The 23,830-nt window shown below is 43.2% G+C and overlaps 1 protein-coding gene across 1 annotated transcript in view; it reads left to right on the top strand.

The window, feature by feature from the left end:
* Positions 1 to 3,939: 3,939 nt before the first annotated feature.
* tns1a (tensin 1a) overlaps positions 3,940 to 23,830 on the top strand; it is a 55,548-nt gene continuing 35,657 nt past the window's right edge. The window contains exons 1-4 of the mRNA XM_086119601.1: positions 3,940 to 4,074; positions 4,509 to 4,667; positions 20,345 to 20,459; positions 22,554 to 22,591. Coding sequence (XP_085975727.1) covers positions 4,572 to 4,667; positions 20,345 to 20,459; positions 22,554 to 22,591 — 249 coding nt within the window. The 5' untranslated portion in view covers positions 3,940 to 4,074; positions 4,509 to 4,571. The remainder of the gene's footprint in view (positions 4,075 to 4,508; positions 4,668 to 20,344; positions 20,460 to 22,553; positions 22,592 to 23,830) is intronic.

Below are 23,830 nucleotides of genomic sequence, written 5' to 3' on the forward strand. Positions count from 1 at the left end.
ATCCATTTTCTGCTCCGCTTAATCCTCACAGGGGCACACAAAGACGAACAACCATCCATGCTCACACCCACACCTACGGACAATTTAGTTCAATCAGCCTGCCATGCATGTCGACACGCTAACCACTGGACCACCGGGTGCCCACATTTGATTTTAGTGTGATTCAAATTAAACTGAAAGGCATTTCAGAATAGCACAATCATTAAACAAAACATGAACAATATTAAATATAACGAGATGGTCCGGCAGCCCTATTTTACCCCAAATTTTTACAAATTTTATGTAAACGTATGAGCACAACTGAATTTAACATCATTGCTGGATTATGAATTTGGAAATGTTTGTTATTTTTCTGACAATGTTGTATCATCGCCACAGTGCAACAGAGATTAAGTTAGATAAAAAAATTCCATCAACAGAAAAAAGGTTGAAGGGGATTACTTGTGGTACAGTATTTCCCAAAATGTTCCATACACTCCTCCTCCCTTGGGTGTCCACAAAAAGATGTCGCTGGAGTAGAATAGGCGGGGAGGCCCGGATGGATAAGTGAGTTTACCTTGGCAGCTGGCCCTGGATGTGTCACCACTCATGGTCCTCTACTTTAAGTGCATCTCCGTCCCCTCACATAATTTGGCCCCGCTAAAGACAAAGCTGTCACCTGGAGGTTTATCCAGTGACGAGCCGCGGGTCGCTCTGGGCAATCCTTCATCCTGACCCACACATCGCATATACTGAAAACAACATTGTCATCTTCAGCCTGAGACGCTTGTGGATTTCTCACATCCAATGATCCAGTTTCATTAAGTGGGTGATCAAAGCACATTCGGTGACGAGACAAAACCATTGATCGCAGGCCTCTGGGGTCACCTCTCACTGTGGTGCTTTCACTTGGATCAGACGGGTGCAAATGTGATGTAGGATGCTTTTGACACACACAAAAAAAGTGTCACCAATGTCGGCAGTTGTTGCAGACGGAGGGCTGCAGAATAGGTCGCAGCCAAGGGGGAGGTGCAGAGAGAGAGAGAAAGGCATCAAGAGAAGAGTAAAGGATGGGATCCAATTTAAAAAGAAGGGAACGAGAGGACGAGTGGGAGAGAAGTGGAAGATGGATGAGTCAGCACATTAGTGAATGATGAGGTGTGTGATGGGACCTAATCTGGTGTCTGCTCCATACAGTATACACTGTGTGCCCTGAATGTGAATGGGATGCTGGTGCAGGAATAGAGGGCTGTGTGGGCGGGTAGCAAATGGTCTGGCTGTCATTCACAGCGCAGGCCAATCCATTGTGAGAGAACTGGAGGTCACTGGGATTGTTATTGTTGTTGTTGTTTTATTAAACACATTTATTTATTATCTTCTCGTTTTATTTGCTGACAAATGCTTGAATAATCAGACTTATTTTGATTGGCCAAGTATGTAGAACACACAAGAAATTGGTCTCTGGTAGTAAAGGCTACACTAGTATCAATGAAGTCAGGATCAAAAGACTTTCCGTAATTAAGGGCACCATTGTGCAGTAGTACCACCCAATGACAGCTATGCGACAATGTGCAGAGTCATTGAGCAGAGATAAAGTGATCGGTGGTGCAGTACAATACTCTGATGGTTGTGCAGTTGGTGCAGATAATCACATTCTTTAAGTGACCAGTAGCAATAATTGTAGTACAACTTTAGGTGTGCAATTATACACGAAGTCCTTGAGTGCTTTCAAGTGTCTGGTGCTGTGGAATATTGATCAATGACAAGTTCAAGTATGTAGTGAACTGGAGCTACAATGATCACCTGGTTCCACCTGGTTGTGCAAAAATGCAAAAAGTCACTATGGATTTGAGTTACTGTTTAGGAATTAATGGGGAGAGGGAAGAAGCTGTTTGAAGGTCTCGTGGTTTTGGTCCACATGGTTTGATAGCGCTTACCTAAAGGGAGTAGCTGGAAGGAGTGGTGGGCACGATGTGGGGGATCCAGTAGGATTTTTCGTACCCTTGTCTTGTTTCTTGCGGTGTGCAAGTCCTCAAGAATGGGTAGAGGGGTGCCACCGTTTGAGTTTGATGGCTGTGTGTGTTGAAGTGCAGTCGTTCGTGTAGAGGGAGAAGAGCAGCAGAGAGAGGACTCATCTTTGAAGGGGCCCTAACAGATTTTGGATAGGCTTTGTCTTTTGAGCTAAGTAGAGTTTTTTTGGGGGGGGGGGGGGGGTTGCTCAATTCTCCTAGAATAATAGCATAATTGAAACGATGTAGCAACACAGGTGATTAAAGAGCCTTTGGTAGGAACATCCGGTCCAGTGGAGTATGCGCTAGCATGGCAGACATGCTGCTGTTTTGTTGTTTGTTTTTGTAGTATTGGCAGCCCTCATTTTCCCGCAGGCTTTCCACTCTCATGGATGGGCAGTGTGACAGGCCGGTCAATCGAAGTCAGGAGTACTTATGCAAGTTGCTTATGTTTAATGAGGATGATCGGCGCATTGCCAAGTGTGCAGAGAATACCTTGGTGATTTTCTGTCTGTGGATGTCCAGCAGTGGGGCCAATTTCATTTTGTTATTCATGAATCGAAGGGCAGGACAGTTATAAAATTGGGTATTGCCTTTATCACCCATTGATTTGATGATCATTGCAACGCACCGTGTGATCAAAAGTATTGGGGCATCTTATAGAGTGAAAAGAGCAGAAGGAAGGTTTCAAGGTTTCGCAAGTTCTTCTCCAGCAAATGTGTCCAATCTTATCTTTAGGAAGCTTGCTTCATGCTTACCCTGCCACGAGCTTGGTAAGATGATAAACTAAGATGTCTTCTTCAACCAGCGAGTGATTGATGAATGAATTAAGTGGGGATTCTCAAAACTCACTTAAGTATCGTGTTTGCAGTGTGATGCGCGGTGACGGGCACGATATACATGAGCTTGAACTGTTTTCTGGTTTCCAGTCTAAAGGCATATTTTTATTGCCTCATTGTTTCCATATGGGCTACCATTTTGCCCGACCCTAATCCTCCTGCGCATTTCCCATCTCCCCGCAGGCTCGATGTGGTCCTCCATGCACTTGTGTATCTGCCTTGCTCACTGTGTTGTGATTGCGTTGGTGTGGTGGTGGCGCCGGCGGTGGTGCACTGGGTCGGACTGGGAAAGGGGGGAGAGAAAAGCGTTCTGCAGTAAAAATGTGCTACTACTGAAGCGTAGAGAGACTGCAGCACCAGTGAACGAGCCTGTGCACCACCTGCAGTCCTCTGTGCTCGCGCGCACGTGTGTGTGTCTGCTCCTCAAAGTACGTCCGTGTGTGTGTGTGTGTGTGTGTGTGTGTGTGTGTGTGTGTGTGTGCGTGTGTGTGTGTGTGTGTGTGTGTGTGTGTGTGTGTGTGTGTGTGAGAGAGAGAGAGAGACAGAGAGAGAGGAGGAAGATAATCTTGGAGGACGCAATGATTCAATGTCTCTCTTCTCGCTCCTTCTTTCCATTCAGCCCAATTCTGCTCACACGCCACAATCATCTCGTTACACACAGTCTGCTTTTTGTGTGCACATTGCGCATACTGGCGTGCGTATGCGTGTGTTTTGATCGGTGCTCTCTGCTCTCCAAGCACTTTCTCCCCCTGCATCTTTGTTTTGTCCCCCCTTTTCCCGCATGTCTCCCATCCACGCATCTTGACTCATCCATTCTCTCTTTCTTTTCATTGTGTCACTCAATATTTGGCGTGCACCTCCCGCTCGTCATTTCCTCAGCTGCCCTCTTAAACACAAGCGATGCACGCTGTATGCTTGTTTGGTGATCATTGTCTTCTCATTTCCCATCATTCTGTTTTCCCTTTTCTACCAAACCTTCCATTCCCAATACACACACTTTTTTGCTCCCATCCACCCCCTCCCCTTGCTGGCTGAGTAAGTGCTGCAGCATCACTGCAAGTGTGTGTGTTAGAGAAAGAGAGAGAGAGAGAGAGAGCAGCAACGGCGTGTAACTGTGAGAGCGCAAAGCACCGGGAATCCTGAGCCTAGAGGGGAGCCGTGCGATGAGAGGGGGGCTCGTCACCCTGTGGATGTATGCGCCAGGACAACGTTTTTTTTCCCTATGTTATTTTTTTCTTCTGTCAAAGGCGAGTGCTGTGTATGTGAGAGACAAGCCAATGAGTGTGGGACATGCCTCTGTAGTATGTGTGTAACATTGCCGTCGATGAGTGGCGGACTATTCGCATTATGCAACCGCCGATGCTCATGACTCTTAAACTGATCTAGATTGGCTTGGGGAGCAGAGAGGGGACCGGTGACTTATGGACAGACAAGAAGACAGTTGCATGGCTTTGGTGTGTGCTAAACCATCCAACCAAGGGGGCTTGTCCAATTTGGGGGAATTCGTAGCTTTACATAGACGCTTGTTATTCACCCCACAGATTGGCATTTGCAAAGACACAACCAGACAGGTTGTTCAAATTTGTCACAATGGAAAACCGGACAAGATTGTTCGACTAGGAGTGTATTGTTTGTGAGGGATCTTTTTTTTTTTTGACATTGTTTTTGGTGGGGGTTACAGGATCATACGTTGGGGCCGAGCCGGAAATAAGGGGCTCGCAGACAAGAGGAAGCAAACGCAGGCATGGCTCGCCTCAACTGGTGCCTAGCTGCCGTCATCAGCTGGGGCAAGTTCCTCTTCGCATGCTTCTTTCCTCTGCGGGGGTTCAAGCGAGACAAGGTAAGATTCCTCCAAGGCTGAGGAGTGATGTGAGCGACTGGATGATTCGGGAGACTCTCTCTTCTGCAAATCTGCCAGTTAGCTTCTGTGCATCATGTCATTTGATGATGGATGTGAACCATTCACACACACCCCTCACCACCACCACCAAATAGCCAAAGGAGTGATTTTGCAGAAAAGAAAAATCGGGGAAGAGTAAATGAAAGTAACCATTACATACATGCATACCACCAGCTTGAACAAAGCATACGAATGTTGTGGACGCGTTTCTGGGGGTGCCTGTCATGCTGGGACCTCAGTGCATGATGGCCCCTCAAAGTGCTGATTCAAGGTCAGGGTTACAAGTGAAAATGGTCTCCATGCAGCTGTTGCCCAAATAGAAGGGCTCAGATTTTGGATTCACCACTCGGGCTCGGTACTCGTTGCCATCAACTGGACAATGGATGTTCTGGACGAACAGGGTCACCTTCCGATCACAAATTGTAGTCCACTATCATCCGCATTGCACATCATGCTGTTGGCTGGGGGAAGACTTTCGTCCCTTTGCCAGGATTTGCCATGGCACACATGCTTGAGCGATAAAGGCCGTCCAGAATTGAAGGAATGGTATCGGTTCTGTATGCTAATCTCCAAGCGATCAACCTTTTTGACTTTTTGTGTGACAGGTAATCGTAATAATGTGTCTTCACAGAAAGGCCAAATGACATTTTGCCATACTCAAAGTCGGAGACTCACATGAGGACAGCCGTGCCTGAGCTAATCCTCTCATGGGAAGCATCTCCTGGTCATTTTTTTTGAATGGCAAACACAAAGACAAACGTTTTTATGGCAACTGTGAATAATCTCTCCCCCTGTTGAGAATACATCATCTTCTGTCTCCCCACTATAATTCAGTCCTTTGGCTAATTTGAATCTAAAAGCTTTCAAGCTTCAAATCTGTGCAAAATGCTCAATACGAATGTAGCGTGCGTTGCTGCATCCGCTCATCACATCAAGCCCCAACACCCTCCTACCAGCCCCAAAATCCAACCTTCCCCAATCCCCTCGTCCCCCCCACACTCAATTGCCGCAGCTCCTTATCTCTACACCCGTGCTCAATCCCGGCGTGTGTGTGTGTGTGTGTGTGTGTGTGTGTGTGTGTGTGTGTGTGTGTGTGTGTGTGTGTGTGTGTGTGTGTGTGTGTGTGTAAATGTTTTGCATGAACACTTGGCTGGCTTGCTGAGCAGCTTGTCTGCAGGCTTGCTCGTTAAAATTGTCATGGAGGTGTCCGATTTCATCAAACCTAAGCACTCATTGTGCTGCACTTTTCAGATAAGTCATGCGTTTTGGATTTGCAAAAAAAAAAAGTAATAAAATAAAAAAGGGTGCAATGATGTAACACTCTTAGCCCCCTCCCTTTAGTCTAGTCTGATGGCTCCAGCTGCAGTGCCAGAGCTCATTATGTGACTGACTGGGAGGTGAAAGTGGAGAGGTAAGTCTCCGAGTCTTCCCCTCCGAGGACCGCTGTGAGCTGTTCAGTTTCTATGGCAACCAAGATCACACGGTCCCAGGCTTGGGTTATGGCAGGAGATGGCGTAACAGGCAGACAGGGGAATAGGTGGAGGGCTGATGATGTACAGAGGTTTTTCCGTTGCTATGGTGACACTATGGCAGCGCATACATATGGATCCTTTTCTCTTCATTTTCCTCTTCTCTACTTGTGTTCTTCCCCTTCTATGGCCTCGTTATTCACTTTCTTTCATTTAATTTGAAATCAAAGCCTTTTCTTTTAATGTCCTGTTTCTTGCTATCATTTACAGATCGGTCGAGAACTATTTGGACCAGACCCGTCACAAGACCCTTAAGGGGGGCACATGACATGCATGGCAGGCCCATTTATAATGAATACCCCACAGACAGAACTTACTTTGCTCCAAATATGTGACGCTACTGTACACTGTTCGCGCAGCGCTGCCGCTTTCAGCTGATATTGTCTTGAATGGCGCCCTTTGCGACAACTGCTGCCAACTATTACCATAGACAACATTTACATGACATTCACAAATACGGCATCATGAGTACGTTTTATTGTGTGATGTCATTGCAAGTACATTTTACAAATATTTGTCACTTTTATGGCTTATACAAAGGCCACATCCAATATGCCGGATGCAGGAATAAAAATAATAATCAAATAAAATGAAAAAAAAAACAGCAAAAGAAAATTGGCTGTAACAGGTGGCAAAAGAACCTGAGTAAGTTGAGGAATGCTCATCAAACACCTGTTTGGAACATCCCCCTGGTGAAAAGTCTAACTGGGAACAGGTGGTTGCCATTGTTGGGTATAAAAGGAGCTTGCCTGAATGGCTCAATCATTCACAAGCAAAGATGGGGTGAGGTTCATCTGTTTGTGAACAACTGTGTGAGAAAATAGTCAAACAGTTTAGCGACAATGTTCCTCAACACGCAATTGCAAGGAATTTAGAGATTTCATCATCATCATCTCACATCTGCATAATATCATCAAAAGGTTCAGAGAATTTGGACAAATCACCCCTTGAGAGCGGCAATGCCTAAAACTGGTCCAAATACTTCTGATCCAACTGTACATTGCTCCTCATATTCTTCCTTTGTTTCCACCTGTAGTCTTCCGCTCTTGTTGTTTCTCTGTTCCATTCCTTCTCCATAATCTCCTATTCATCATTTTCATATGCCTTTGTTTGGTTCCCTGCTTCGTCCTCTGGTCTCTTCCTTTCTTTGGTGTTGCCTTTTCCGTATTCATTTGACCAATGTCCTGCTGAAGCCGTAGAGTCGCATCATAATGCCTTCCCCGTGTTCATAATTCTGCGACGCAGTACAATGAGTAATGCCAGCCACTCGTGGGTGAATGGCATGCAGGTGCGTAGGCAATTGGACATTTGGTCCCTGAATGGCTTGCAGTATTCTAGGGTGACACTCAATGTGATGGATGCTTTGTTATTCTTCTATTAAATCGCTCACGTGATGGATTCCTCAGCAAGCAAGAAGGAAGGGCAACTTTTCCACCTCTCGTTTCATTGTTTCAAATAAAACCCAAATGTTTGCGCATGGGGATCTTGGATGTGCCTAAAATTTGGCAACCTGTATGCGGTCTGACCTCACCATGCAACTTCCGCACTGAGAAAACACCACCACTCACTCCCATAGGAGTGATCCACTGGATCTCTTGGCTATATAAAATCACCAACAAACCAGAGGCAAACTGCTATATTGAATGGATTGCGGTGAACATGCAGGCAAGTTGAAACAATCTGCAACCAACCTCTGAAAGTTTGTTGGAGGCCACTAGAGGCTGCTAGCTAGCCAAAATAGAATGTTTAGCTGCAGGAAAAAAGTCTCTCATGGATCACATGCACGCTCCAAATCATTTCAGAACATAGTCATTACTTCTGCCAAAGTTTCTGTTAATTGCCATCACGTTTATAGTGTACATGCACATGCACACACACAGACACATGCATACAAAGAATATGTGTCAGGTTAGCCTCTGGACTAAAATAACTGTTAGAGTGCAAGTAATAAAGTGCAGCCGCGATCAATAGAGGGTATTTCCTCAAAATGAATCGGCTCTTGGGCTTTTATGGATCTAATTGTGTTATGATGTAACGTGCCCTCTGATACAATGCTGATTTATTACTCGACTTTTTATTGACATTCAGAAGGAAGATGCTCAAACTCACTCATAAAAGTTTGATTACACATGCTGCAAGTGTGAGTTCACGCCTCGCACCTCGTCTCTCAAATCTTGTTCTGCAAATGTTTAGCCTCCGAAGGGCATACGCTTGAGATACTGTATTTGCAGACTTTGCCAACTGTGTCTGGAGAAAATATGGTCTGCGAAATTCTTGTGCATTTGTGTCAAATTTGACTGCATAAAAGCTAGCACCTCCATCACCTACCTATCTTTTGCAGCTGCCGACACCGTCAGCGTGGGGGCTGGGATTGATGTGATCTTGTAAATGAAACATCTGTCTGCGCCAGTAATTTGTGCCATTTTGGATTTCGGAGGGAACAAGTTGAGGTGATTAGGGGAGTTAAGGAGGAGCGAATGGACAGAGAGAGACAGTCTGACAAGATCTGGGAGGGAGAAACAGAACATCTCCTGGCCCACCTCCTCCTCATTCTCCCTTCGCAGAATAAAGTGGCACTAGTTGACAGGAGCAGCCAGCAGAAGTGGTCGAGGCGCCGAGAGCGAGGTAGCGAAGCATGAGAAGGACGGAGCCCCGACGGGGTTACACTGACTGATCTTTCCTTTCGACAGCATTTGTGCCCCTTACATCTCTAATGGCTCACGGTTGCCATTGGAGCCTGAATGGCAGCGCCGGGAATACTTGGAAATATTGCGGTTTTATCATATGAGCTGGAAAGCCCTCTTTTCTTGGGTCGGGATGCCCTCTGCGTCTCTTTCTCTGCCCTCTGCTCTAGCCGGAAGAGCGAGGACGTGGGTCTGCCTCTCCTGCATGTTTTGGGTAAGACATTTTGTTCAGTCTGAGGGTCTTTTACTGCTTGAAGGACTAATAATCTTCTTGTCAGCTTGTCAAAGTCAGGGAGTTACAGGATTGGCATTTGGTTTACGAGGCAACCTGGACACTAAATAGTTTCTCGAGTCATCTTTTATTCCCCGCCTTTACTGCATATTCCAAAACTCAATTTTCTGTCCGGGGCTAATCTAGTTGCTGCTTTGTGGTGACTCTCACCGGTGTGTCCAGGCGGCCGCTACACCGGAGCTATTTCTGTTCTCTCCTGTATAATTTAATCTGCTTCGCCTTTCCTCCTATCTGGGACTGACTGAGTATATCGGGATGCGGGACACGCACCACAATGATTGTCTATGTCGGACAAGAACATGCAGAACATGAAGACCCGTCCACATTACTATGCACATGTATTGGTTTTTCTTGGTGACGGCACCTCACTAGTATTGGTAGCTCCTCATTTATCAGACTTTGCCGATCTTTCTGAGCATCTTAAATATACAGTATATTTCAAACACATCAAGAACGGATCTGGATGTTTTCCTTGGGTTTTGCCATTTAGTATGGATACACATTGTGTGACGATGTGTCCAACGAGGCTTCTGCCCTACTTTTAAGTCTTGCAGTCGTTTAGATGCAGAAGTGGAGAATCTCCCATGCAGCGTGAATGCCAAGCGAGACTTAGCAAAGGCACGATCCAACATGAGTGACCACTGGATGCAGAAAAATTTAAACCGAACATGGGGAAGGAAAGACCTCAAGGGCTGTGAAGAGTAACACGCAAGAGTGACGTGTGAGAGGCTGGTTCCAAGAAAGCTCCCCAAATACACGGCATTAATGATTTATCAGGCCCGTGCACAGGGAGTGAATATTCGATGTGACGCACTGACACAAGTGCACTCCTACAGAAGCATGTGTGTGCTCATTGCTAACAAGCAACTGATTTTTTTTTCTTTTTACACATATCTCCTGCTGTAACACGCAGTCATGGAAACGTTGGAGGCTCACATGAATGCCGGATCAATCATGTCTTTAGTTGTCTAACAGAGTCCCATATTGACTCAACCAAATCCTTGGAGAGCTGTGAAAATCAATCAGGCTTTGATTGGACTTTTACAGCCATGCCACACCTCTGAGTGTTAGTGTTGGTGTTTTCTGTGTGTACGTGTGTGTGTGTGTGCGTGTGTGTGTGTGTGTGTGTGTGTGTGTGTGTGTGTGTGTGTGTGTGTGTGTGGCTGATGTGCATGGCTGTGGCCCATCACACTCTAGATTCGAACAACAAATGTGTTGCTCACCATTCCCTTCAAGAGTTGCGTGTCCTGACGATGACAACAAGAACTTTATGATTTGATTGGGCAACCGTAATACTGGTCCACTTGTAATTTGTTTAGTTTTTGAAACAATATTTCCAGTAGCGAATGTTAAAACTAGAAATATGTTTCAGGATGAAAAATTTTCCAGACCAAAAATCTGTATTCCCTCTCCTATTCACAGTGTTACATTGTAAGATAACCACTGTTAACATAATGTAAAATTATTATCAGGCTTATTCTTAACTTGAGAAATGGAAGTGTAAAATGAGGGAATGTCAAATAGTAAAAAAAAATAAAAAATCTCCTTCCATTCACTCCCATTGAGCACACCAAAGTTCATTCTTTGATGGTCACTGAACTGGCGAGGTACACTGAGTGTGCGGGTTCAAAATATATTGTGACTCGGTGGTTGGAACTTTGTCGTTTGAACTTTGGAGTCATATTTTCTCAAAATACATGGTTGAATTCTGAACAATACGAGGTCAGGAGTTTACTTCAGATGCTCCACTTTGTATGGATATTGAGGTAACAAATATAACTGCCTTCTAAATTATTTATGCATTGAAGATTAATGTTAAAAAAAACATTTCTGTGTAAGTTGAATCTACTCTCTTCGATCCATCTCAAGCAGGTTTGATCATTTGTTTTCGAGCTGAGCCTTATTTAGCGGAAATGACGGAAATAGTTGTTCCATATTATTGAGGGAGTGACGGTTACAAGGCATAATAGGGATCAAAGAAGCATTTTTGTGCGAATGGAGAGTGTTCAGTCGTCCAGCGCCATGCAAAAGGGAATGAAAACATTTCAACAAAATCATACTGGGAAATCATTTGTCTGTGACTCATGGAGCAAACGGGTACGTTCCGATATGGCACGTATGAAGTTCCTGCTCAGCAAATACCCCATACCTTGTATTAAGAGCGCAGCAAGCAGGTATTTGAAGTTACTTGTGTCTTCAGAGTCACTCTAGAATCCTCCCAAAGGCTTGCAGTCACACAAGTTCTATTTCAGCCGTCCTGCCGAATCCATCTCATAGGAAACAATTGCAGTGGTCCCAAAAATCTATGAAGATAACTTTCAAAGAGTTTATTTCCACTGATGCTGTGCTGCTTTGGATGGTCCAGATGGCTAGAGTTGTGAAGCTTTGTTGCTTGGCGCCACCTCCCAACAAGGCGGCAACGTCAACAGGAGGGTGCCAGAGTGAAGGTTTGGGCTGAACATAATGGGGAGGGACTTGGTAGCCCCTTTAACAGCGGCTGAAAATAACGGAACAAAGTCGATACGGTCGGGTCTATAAATATCGGGGACATTGACACCGTTCCCATCGTTTTATTTGTAAAGACCCCTCAATGAATTAGAAATTACATGCGTAAGAACCACAGACATTTAGCTTTAATTTGACGGTATTCTCATCAAAATCAGGTGAGTGGTACAGGGATTAGTTTGTATAAACGCCTCCCACTTTTTTTTAGGACCAAAGGTAATTGGACAAATGAACAATCATAAAACAAGCTTTCACTTTTTATGTAGTTGCAAATCCTTTGCAGTCATTTACAGCCTAAAGTCTGGAACGTTTAAACATCACCAGATGTTTGTTTGTTTGTTTATTGAACATAAAACATATATACAGTAATAATTTGACAGAAAATAAGGTAGATAAAAAAAAGTAAAAAGAAAGAAATCAATCTTCATTCAACACAGTTATTATGTTCAAGGGAGTAGGAAGAAGTAAAAAACTTATCTAGTCCTACCCCGTTATGTGATTGTATCTAATAAATCATTTTTATATCAATCAGAAAAGAAAAAAGTAAGAAGAAAGAAGTCTCCATTAAGGCTCATACTTTACCCTTAACCGTGATATTTTTACAACTTTTGGTTTGTATCGGGATTATATACTTCCACACCCTGACACTCTTGTGTCAATTTTCTCTTGTATTCATAATGGATATTTATATACCTTTCTCTATTTATCAACTTAGTTCTGATTTATCATTATATTTAATGTTTTGAATTGATCATTTTAACTCTGATTGATGTAGGTTGTTTGTACTATTTTTTTGAATTTGTTTTTGAACTCAGCAAGCGATTTACTCATTTTCAGGTCCGTTTCGAGATTATTCCACAGATTAACACCTTTGATAGATACACTTCTTTGCTTGATGTTTGTTCTTGTTTTGAGTTTTTTGAATAAGTTGGTACCTCTTAAATCATAGGTGCTTTCTCGAATTTCGAAAAACTTCTGAATGTTTTGGCAGAGCAGGTTATTGTGTGCTTTGTACATTAATTCGGCGATTTTAAAGTCAACCAGGTCATAAAATTTCATCGTATTTAATTTGATAAATAGTGGATTTGTGGGTTCCGTATATTTTGATCTATTAATAATTCGAATTGCTTTTTTTGTAGGTTGAGAATAGGGAGTGTGTTTGTTTTGCGGGCATTTCCCCATATTTCGACACAGTAGGTCATATATGGTAATAATAATGAAGTGTATAATGTGTACAAAGATCTCTTATTTAGCACTACCTTGGTTTTGTAGAGGATCCCTACGGTTTTGGCTATTTTTCTTTTTACGTTATCGATATGTGGCTTCCAACATAGTTTTGAGTCTATTACTAATCCGAGAAACTTGGTTTCATACGCTCTTTCTATCTCAATTGAGTTTACCATAATTTTAGCTTGGTGTTTGATTGGTCTTGTGCCAAAAACAATTAACTTCGATTTTTTCAGGTTAAGTGACAATTTATTTCTGTCGAACCAGTTTTTTAATTTGCTTAATTCATTTTCTACGGTTGTCAGGAGATGTTTCAGATTTATTCCAGAACAGTAGAAAGTTGTATCATCAGCAAATAGGACACATTTAAATTGTTTTGAGACCTTGCAGATATCATTTATATATAAGATGAATAGTTTTGGACCAAGCACTGACCCCTGAGGAACTCCGTGAGTGATTTTCAGTTGATTCGTTTTTTTATTGTTGAGTTGCACGTACTGATATCTGTTTTCTAAATAACTTTTTATCCATTTATAAGCTACACCTCTAATGCCATATCTTTCTATTTTTTTCAATAATATACTGTGATCTATTGTGTCAAAAGCTTTTTTTAGATCTAGGAAAACCCCAACAGTAAATTCTTTGTTGTCTATATTAGTGGCTATTGCTTCCACAAACTCCATAACTGCCATTGAGGTGGTCCGTTTTTCCCTGAAGCAATATTGATTCTCACTTAACAGTGCATGCTTTTGTATAAAGCTATCAAGTCTGCGAGAAAATAGTTTTTCTAATATTTTTGAAAATTGTGGTAGTAGTGATATTGGTCTATAATTTGTAAACCGATGTCTTTCTCCACTTTTATAGATTGGAATAACTTTAGCAATTTTCATTTTTGATGGACAGATACCAGCTTTGAATGACAGGTTGCATATGTGCGAGATGCTGTCACTTATATCGCGCTTTTCTTCCTCGGGAACTCAAAGCGCTTTACACTGTTACCTCATTCAACAACTGAGAAAATGTGAAAAGAAAGATTTGATCGTATTATTCAGTATAATGCTGTTTGTTATACAAGGGCCGCATTATTTTGGTGATCAAAAACATGTCTGTTGAAATCATATTGACAACGTGAATGAACAAAAATCAAATCCAACTTTTTTCGGGACTGCTTATCCCCACTATAGGATTGTGGGTGAGCTGGTACCTACCCCTGACATTGGGCGAGTGGCAGGGTACCCCCGGAATGGTCGCCAGATCACCGTTAGGCTACAATGGACAAAGCAATCATTCATACTCAGGTTCACACCAATGGACGATTTCGATTATTCAATTAACCTAACATGGATTTTTGCCCGGGCGGGGGGTGGGGGGGGGGGGTGCAGGAGGAAGGGGGAGAACATGCAAAATCCACACATGATGAGTCCGGAATCTTAGAACTGTGAAGTGAACGTGTGAACCATTTGCCCACCGTGCCACCAAACACGGCGAATTTGCCGGTAGTTAGCAACACATAGCACATTTGGATGTGCGAGTTAGGAACACAGCACATTTGGATGTGCGCATGAAAACAAAAGGTTGGCCTTTGACACCGTCAAAGTCAGAGGTTGTGACCTGCTGCAGGAAATGCTGTCAACTATCATGTTGTTCAAATGACATGAAGACCTGTGCTTATTTGAAGTAAGCCCTAATAATGGGCTGACTTCATGTCTGCCCCCAGTTCACATGACCTAAAACTGCAGATCACCACAGTCTGCTGGGCTGCCTCCGCTTTTCGAGCCAGTGCGTACTGCGTGTATCTTCACCACTCCTCTGAGGGTGTCACTCTGGCCAAACATATCTATTGCGTGCGTCGCGGCACTTTGCACCTCTTCTCATCGCCTGTGTTGCTCGCGGCGGTCAGAGGAAGCCCGCTTGGAGGCTGCACGTTCGTCTGTATTTGCTCCACACTTCTATAAGTCAGGTATTGCTACGATCCTGTCGTAGATTGTGCAGACGCATCACACAAAGTTGTGTTTGACATCATGCCGCAGAGATGCTCTGTGCAATCTGCATTTCAAAGCACTGCTCTGTCTTCTTCTTCAGTGTGTGCGTGTGTGTGTGTGTGTGTGTGCGTGTATGTGTGTGTGTGTGTGTGTGTGTGTGTGTGAATGAGAGAGCATGTGTGTTTTCGATGCATTAGCAATCACCGCATCCCCCCCCAACATTAGCGGATGCCCCAACAATCATACTGCAAGTGGCCGTGACTTCATGATCGCGGCTCATCGATCAATTTGTCTGCCGCACCTGGTATTGATCATGTGGCACCCTCATTCCACTTTGTATAGGTTGATGCTATCATGCTAACACAAGCTTGGCAAAGCTGTCACCTCACAGCATTTCTCTGGGCGATCACCTACAATCTGGGAACAGGCCCAGAGATTCAGTCTACTGGGATTGACTGTATTCGCTGTCATTAATAAAACATTCTGAAGTCATCTCTACGTTCTTGTACACCGATCTATACTCCCATGATGCATCATTGCACAAAGGGGAAAGAACTTGTTGGCAAAGCCTTACAAATGAAAGCTTGTGTGCCAACTTGCTAAAATTTGTACTGAAATGTCAAATTGTCATGTATAATAAATAACGTTGAGATCTTGCAATAATGTTGTGACCCTGTTTACACTCACTTGAACAATAATTGAACAAACTATTATAACTGACTTGACTGATTTCAAAACCAGTACAAGTAATTGATTCATTTGTTGTGTGCAAGTAATACATTTTGTGGTTTCGCTGTCATAACAGCCCTCCGAGGGAAGACGCAACTCCAAATTGGCCCGCCTTTAAAATGAGTTTGACCCCCCTGGTATAAGTTAGCATAAGTTTACCACTGGGGCCAGTTAACGATAAGAAAAAAGTCCACTCCCCCCCGCAAAAATTGCCTTTTTGAAATCGAGAGTTACTTCTTTGGTATTGATTAAGGGTTACCAGTTTGCTACACACTTCTGAAATAACAAATTTGCTTTAATTGCCTTTATATGTTGTGATTCGTCATGGATGATATCCATTTACTTGTATGTGAAAACACTGATCATGTTAATAATTTCTCACAATCATTAGGGAACCAATACCTGTACATGTCATGTGCAAAAGTTTATATCCATTCATCCACATTCACATCCATTTTCTTATCGGCTTATCTTCACCAGGGTGGCGTTTGTGCTGGAGCTTATCCCAGCTGTCTTCGGGCAGTAGGCGGGGACGCCATGAACTGGTTGCCAGCCAATCGCAGGGCACACATAGACAAACAAACATTCACACTCACAATCACACCCAGGACAATTTATAGTGTTCCATGAGCGAACCATGCATGTTTTGGGAATGTGGGAGTACCCGGAGAAAAGCCGCGCAGCCACGGGGAGAACATGCAAACTCCACGCAGGAAGACCGGAGCCGGAATCAAACCCTGCACCTCTGCACTGTGAGGCTGACATGCTAACCAGTCGTCCACTGTGCCGCCCCCAAATGAATTTATTGCATATAACCAATGACAGAGTAGTGCGACCATGTTAAAAGGTGTCCATGCTTTCCTTTCCTTTATATGGCTTTGAATGTTGTTTTGAGCATCCCGGTGGTGACAAATACTTCTTCCTTGGGGCATCGTCTGGATTCATCAAAGCTGACACACAGCACCAATGTATGATTGGTCAAGAATGAAGCACTCGATTGTAGCTGAGCTCAGCTCGGCAAAAGAGTCACATCTGAAAGTGCAGTTTCGTGAGAGCCCGCAGTAGCCGTCCTTCAGCCGTTTGGTTAACCATTTACATGTGGAGATGGCTCATGAATTGGTTTTCATGGAGCATCTTGATTTAAAGGCAGCCCATGGAGTGGGGTTAGTTGAAATTGGAGGGAATTATACATGCACCACAGCATGCAAGAGTGAATGCACAGCATATGGGAGCTTTTGCCCTTCTCGTTGGCCCAGTCTGTCTCACAAAGGCACTCTTTGTTCCAGGCAGGATTTCACTCTGGTGGAAATTGAAAGCAGGTGTGGCTGCTTTCTTTCTTAATCTTGAGGGGCGTGCAGGATTTCTCCTGCTGCAGGCCATGTTTGTTTCTGTGGAGCCTGGTCCTCCTCATGCTCACCTGGCTCAATGCAGTCCTGCCATGTTTCACACTCGTTCCAATTTTATCCTCTACCGAGGCTACCTAGTTCATCAGCATTCCTGTGCGACTTCACATCTGATTTAATTACTGGCTCGACCAATCTGTAGCTCATGTTGATGATGTAAATTTTCAGGACCACAGATACCTTCACCATTATTTCTGGCGCAATCGTTTGGTCGCCTGTTTTTTAAGGAATGATTTAACACAGGTGTTCCCAAGTTCGAACAAATGATCAGGTGTATTGGAGGAGGGAAACATCTAAAAAATAGGGGCCGTCAAGGGCCAGTCTTGGGTACCCCTGATTCAAATTTTTCAACATGTTGACGTGCTTTTTTTGTATCATATGCTGATGAGGTATTTCATAATAGCTGCAATGTGTCCACGCAGTGAAAAAAAATGCAATATGATAACACAGTGGCAAAAATACAAAAATGAAAATTGCGCTGAAATCAATGTCCCCAAACCTTTGAGCTGTGTGTTTCTTTCAAGGCCAAATTCTTCCAGTTTCGTGGCATTAATGTGCTGCATGTATAGTGGCTCCTATTTAAAAAAAAAACAAAAAAAACCAAAACAAAACCCATTTTTGTTGTAACTGTCCAAAGGAAATTTAGACTTTAAACTTTTGAATTTGTTATTTAAGAGTTAATGGACTGCAGGAAAATCACGTCAGACCCTTTATTGCAACACAAGCAAAAGTCAGGCTTTAATGTACTTGGTAGCATTTTGCACATTTCACACACTTTGAGGATTAACATTGATACATCACCGTAAGTCATTCTTAAAATATTCAGTTGAATAGGAAAAGCTTTCCCAGTCTTTTTTTCCCCCCAATCAATGCCCATAAATCCATATTCGTCGCTGAGTAAGTTTGACTTTTGTTCTACAACAAAACTTTGTCAAAGTCAAAAATGCTTGTTTATTAATGATAAAATTCAGGTGTGCGGGAGGTGCGTGCTTTTGAAAAGTGTATCATTTGGTGCTGATCCAAATTGTTCGGCCGTCAGAGGCCGGTGCTCTGCTGGGTGCTATTGCTGTTTGATTGAATTCATCCATGCTTTGGTACCATTCAGAGACATGCCCACACTAATTTGCATTCCTGGGGTGCAAAAGGACACGCTGGGGTCTTTGGGTCTGTCGCCCCGCCTAACTGCCTCTGCCTCGCCTTTCTTGTGGTCTTACATCTGTGCTCAAAGTGAAGTCGAGGTACAGTTGTGTCGCCCTGCTTTTCATTAGCTAAGTGCACCTAGCGGAGAGGACCGCCAGTGCTTGATTTACTGTGCGAGCTGTCTCAAAGATACGGAAAAACACACCTCCTCTCCTTGTTGTCTGTCCTCGGCTCTTGGGCCATCTTCTGTCTTTTTATGTCCTCTTTTTACCTCCATTACATCCGTTTTCTGCTTCTCATGGGAATGCTTAATTCTCTCTTGGGCGTCTTCAGGGAAGCCAACACTGCACAGGGATTGGGGATTTTTTTTATTCTTATTTTTTTTAATCCTGTCATTTTGAGAGCTGCAGGGTTATTTATAAGGTTGGTAAATGCTCACTTTGTCTACTGTCCCCATCAACTGACTGGCCGACACATGTTGCCGTGGGAGTCAGTTCGGTAAGGTGGTTTAAAAAAGTTGTTTTCAAGCAAGAGTTGCAGTTCGGCAGAGCCCGCCCTACCGATCTTATTCAGACTGCACAAAGACACAAAGGAAATGACATTGCTGCTATGAAGAGGTGGCCTCAGGGAGAGGAGATGATGGGAACATGACAGCTAAGGAGAGGAAAAACATTACGTCCAGGAGAATTTTTGCTTGGCATCTCTCTCATGGGAAAGACATGCACGACTGCAGTAAAACACTTGAAATATTGTCTTTTTTTAAAATGGATTTGTACCAAACTCATTCCTGAATGTAAACATAGATACATCTTTAATGTATGGGTAATTTCAGTCAAACTTATTTTTTTTATTTACGAACTTATGTTTCTCTTGTTCATGATCAAGGTCTTTTTGTTCAGTTTCAGATTTTAACATGTTAAAATAATGATACCCTTAACTAGAGATGCATTAATGCACTACATTTAGTCTGCGACATTTCTTCAAGTAACTTATAAATTGTACTTGCGAGTCGTTTTGATGCAACATACTTTCTACTTTTACTTGAGTATCTGAAGAAGAAACAGTAATTTAGCTCCATTGCATGGAGCTGCATTCCATTCTCCACTTTTATTTTTATGTTGATTCTTTTATTAATTTATTGGTTGCACAGTCAGAACATCACATTCGCAGTAGGTAGAGAGCTCAATTCATGGAACAACCCCTGGTAAGAAGGATGAAATCACCAGTCTTCGAGGATGTTCATTCAAATGTTTAATTTTGTAGCATGGAAGCAGGTCACAAATGTGACAAAAAAAACAAAACAAAAGTCCTTTCATATGGCAAGTCTCAGACTTTAAGAAACACTAAAAGAAATCGAGAAAATAAAATGTGTTATCACAGTTACTACTGTAGCAGAAGGAAAAAAAAGCGAAATCACTCAATTCTGAGGGGAAAAAAAAAGTCAAATCAGGAAAACGACAAAAGAACACTTCAACACACCATGAGTACTTTGTTGTTCCATAATTTGTGCCAGGGGTTGTGCGCTTCATGTCTGGGTCTGAAAAAACAGCTGTACAGCCATATTAATATATTTTTTTAAATCATTCTTTTGGACCTAAAAATAAAGCAGTGTCTGTTATGAATTCATTAAAAGTTTCAGTATACTTTTAATTTGTATCACTTTTGTCAGTTTCAAGATTTGGGCCAATGCATGTGGGGTTTTCTTACTTGAACAAATTGGCACCAATGATTTTCTTTGCGTGTGTGTCAAAATGATGCGGTATTTTGCCTGTGTGAGATTGTTTCTTTACTTTTATCATTGATTAGTCATTCAATTGGACATGTTCAAAGTGAAAACATTCTGTGCTGGTAGTTGTGCTTGTGTGTGTGTGTGTGTGTGTGTGTGTGTGTGTGTGTGTGTGTGTGTGTGTGTGTGTGTGTGTGTGTGTGTGTGTGTGTGTGTGCGCGTGTGCGTGTGCGTGCGTGTGTGTGTGTGCGTGCGTGTGTGTTTTAATGGCATTGGGAGTTGGATGCATTGAAAGCAACACACAGTGAGCCAAGCATCCTCATGTTAAGATGACATTGGACAAATGTTGAGGTGACCACGTGTGTGTGATGATAATTTCCTCTTTTCTACTTCCACTCAGCCCGACGAGCTGGAGGGGGTCCACACACACTCCTTTAAGCTGAAGCCATTCAAGAAGGCCAAGAGCTGTGATATATGCAAGCAGGCCATCACAAAGGAGGGTCTCGTCTGCAAAGGTGAGTGCCATTCACAACAGCGGGACTTCTCCCACGCTGATGGGTTATTTGCTTAAATCCTGCTTGTATTTTATGACTTCGGATAGAGCTGTTCTCACATCCTTCCAGACAACCAATCGAAGGTGTATCTTCTGGCAACCTTTCCCTTGCCTTTTTCTCTGCACTGGGAATGGCTGCGGCTGCCGACGACCTACTTTGTCCGTTTAGTTCAGCAAATTGCCATCACGCCTGCCAGAAACATTACCATGCCTCACTGAATGCAGGCTGATGATGTTCAGGAAATCCTTGCAAGTCCATCCCGGTGTTTGTCGAGTTATGATAAAGCACATGAAGCATGGGATGGTTTCTACTTTTTTTTTTGTGGGAGGGTGCAACCATACGGCTATTCTTTTGTGGTTGCAGGGCAAATTTCTGTACTAACTGCAGCCGAAGTCAAGATGAAAAACGCAAAGCCCCAGCAGTAGGAGATCAGGCCGGTTTGGGGCTTTGGCTAAGGATTTGCTGTTAAAATTAGCACGGCTACTGCAGCTGCTGCTGTATTAACCTAGATAAGAGGGAAAGTGGGGTGGTAGAGAGGGGCAGAACGGGCAGAGAAAATGGGGAAATGTGAGGGAGAGTGCATGTGAATTGCCGTCATCCCTCTTTTGTTTTTTTGGGCAGCAAATGGTCCTTGTGTGAATATGGCACACGCCTCCAATTGACATTGGTTGCTACACTGAAAAAAATGGCGCATTGAATTTACTCAATTTTAATTATTCGAGATTAAAATTCGAGAAGGAGCTGAGCGAAAGGGCAAAGCTCTCAATTTACCGGTCGATCTATGTCCCAACCCTCATCTATGGTCCCGAGCTATGGGTCGTGACCGAAAGAACGAGATCCCGGATACAAGCGGCCGAAATGAGTTTTCTCCGCAGGGTGTCCGGGCTCTCCCTTAGAGATAAGGTGAGAAACTCGGTCATCCGGGAGGGGCTCAGAGTAGAGCCACTTCTCCTCCACATCGAGAGGAGCCAGATGAGGTGGCTCGGGCATCTGATTCGGATGCCTCCTGGGGGCCTCCCTGGTGAGGTGTCCCGGGCATGTCCCGCTGGCAGGAGACCCCGCGGACGACCCAGGACGCGCTGGAGAGACTATGTCACCCAGCTGGCCTGGGAACGCCTCGGGATCCGCCAGGAAGAGCTCAAAGAAGTGGCTGGGGAGAGGGAAGTCTGGGCTTCCCTCCTAAAGCTGCTGCCCCCGCGACCCGACCCCGGATAAGCGGTGGAAAATGGATGGATGGATAATTATTCGAGTGGTTACACAAAATAAAATAATCTCTCTCTCTCTCTCTCTCTCCCAAAGAAAGGCAGTGATTGCTTATGTACATGTTTTTTTTTATTTTTTAATTCTGACGTTACTGTTGTGCCATTTCAAAGCATTCAAAATACATGACTTTATTTTTATGTTTTTGCTTGACTCTTTTGAATTGAGTGACAACGACGGGGGTACTTTCCCCTACTGGAGTCATGTGATGATAGCATCATATGATATGATGGAGAGGTCAAGCCAGTGAAAAACTATGTGGCTCCATCCTCATTGTTTTGATCTATTGAACTGAGGATCAATTTACACTTAATTATCTAATACACCAAAAATGTTGGCAAATTAGTTGATGTTTTTTGTACTTCATTTGAACTGAAGTAAACTTGGCCACACAAACATCCCAAATAATCTTTTACTTTGTGCTTCATTACTGAGCTGTTTTACAGAGAAATATATATTTTCTCTGTATCCAATAAATCATGTTTATCTTATGACATATATTAAAGGTGAAGAATTTGAAAATCACTCGCAGTCCTCAATTTTTCTGTATTTTGCCCTTTGGAAGAAAAAGTTTGGACACCCCTAAAATAAATGAATTCCGTTGTCATGTGCTATTGTAGCCACTTGGGGGCAGTAACACACTTAAACATGTACCGTACAAGGAAGGAGACTGACCTTGATGCAGTTTCCTTTCGAACTCACTGCTCAGTCAGCTGGACAGAAAGCATGACAGTGTGTGCATGTGTTTTCCTGTACTGTATATGAAACAAACAGTCCTTGCTTTTCTTGTTGCAGCTTGTCAGCTGTCCTGCCATAAAAAATGTGAAGTGAAGGTAAGACATTCCCCACTGACTGGTGGTGTGTTGTGTGAAACTTTACTCTGTTTTACGTTTGGGCTCAAGCATCAGCTGTACAGTGCACACTTAACTACTTAACTGTACTTGTTTTTGAAATGCCCACACACACTAGTAAAATGCCCTCACACTCATGACTTTTTTGGGGGGAGTGGGGTTCTCATGTACATGCAGCTGAGATTTCTGCAAATGCATGAGTGCATTTCCAAAAACAAATCGTACATTTGGTATATTATGCTATCATATTTCAATATAATAATAATAATAATACATTTTATTTATAAGCGCCTTTCAAGACACCCAAGGACACTTTACAATCATATAATCTGTCAAGGCAATTCAACTTGTGTGTTTCAGTCATGAATGAGAGCATTTCAGTGGTGCGTGAGAGTACATCTTGAATTATATCCCCGACGGCCCTTCCACCTGACAGGTACACTCACGCTGCAGGCACAGTACAATGCCCTGTAACATAATGGGTCAAAGATGACATTTGTCTTTATGTTATTGATGCTCTAAAGGAGCAAGTATGGCACCACAAATAAAAAGAGATAGCCTGTAGGTATTCTAACTTGTAAAATTCATAACCCAAGAATGATTTTCACTTTATACTCTGCTTTATGCGTGCAAGACGAATACAGTGATGTGTTCATTGCCCTTCATAGCTGGCAAATGGAAGCCGTTTCCTCCAGCAGGCTTGCTCGGCTCCGTCTGTCTGTCTGTCTGTTTCCTCACTTCGGCCCTTTAATGTCATCACACAGTCACAGTGCGCAATGGAAAACACAAAAAAATGAAAAGGTGATGATAGAATGATGGCTCAGCGGGCAGAGCCGAACAAGGCTGTTCTTGTTGTTTTTTTTTTGTTGGTTGGAAGTGATGTTGAAAATTATCGTCACCCTGATCTCTCCTCAGCAGAGTTCTCACCCGAGACGTTTTCATTGCTTTTCCTTTGGCTCAAATGTGTCTGCGATAGCGTGAAACACACGCAAACACACACACACACACACACACAAACCTCAAAACAGGAAAACTCGTTTTGGTGGCTGGCGTTGAACTTGAAATCTTTTGAAGGAGAACATCATTTAATTCCTCAAACGTGTGGAAACTGTGCTTTTATCTCCAGCCTTGTAAGAGTAAATGTGTCAGCAGTCGCATTGATTTTATTTTTTATGTTTAGTCGAGGCTTTAGCATCCCATTGTTGACATCATTAACCACAC

This window comes from Hippocampus guttulatus, chromosome 1, assembly GCF_054856545.1.
Source record: "Hippocampus guttulatus isolate MCC_2025c chromosome 1, RoL_Hgut_1.0, whole genome shotgun sequence".
NCBI lineage: Eukaryota > Metazoa > Chordata > Actinopteri > Syngnathiformes > Syngnathidae > Hippocampus > Hippocampus guttulatus.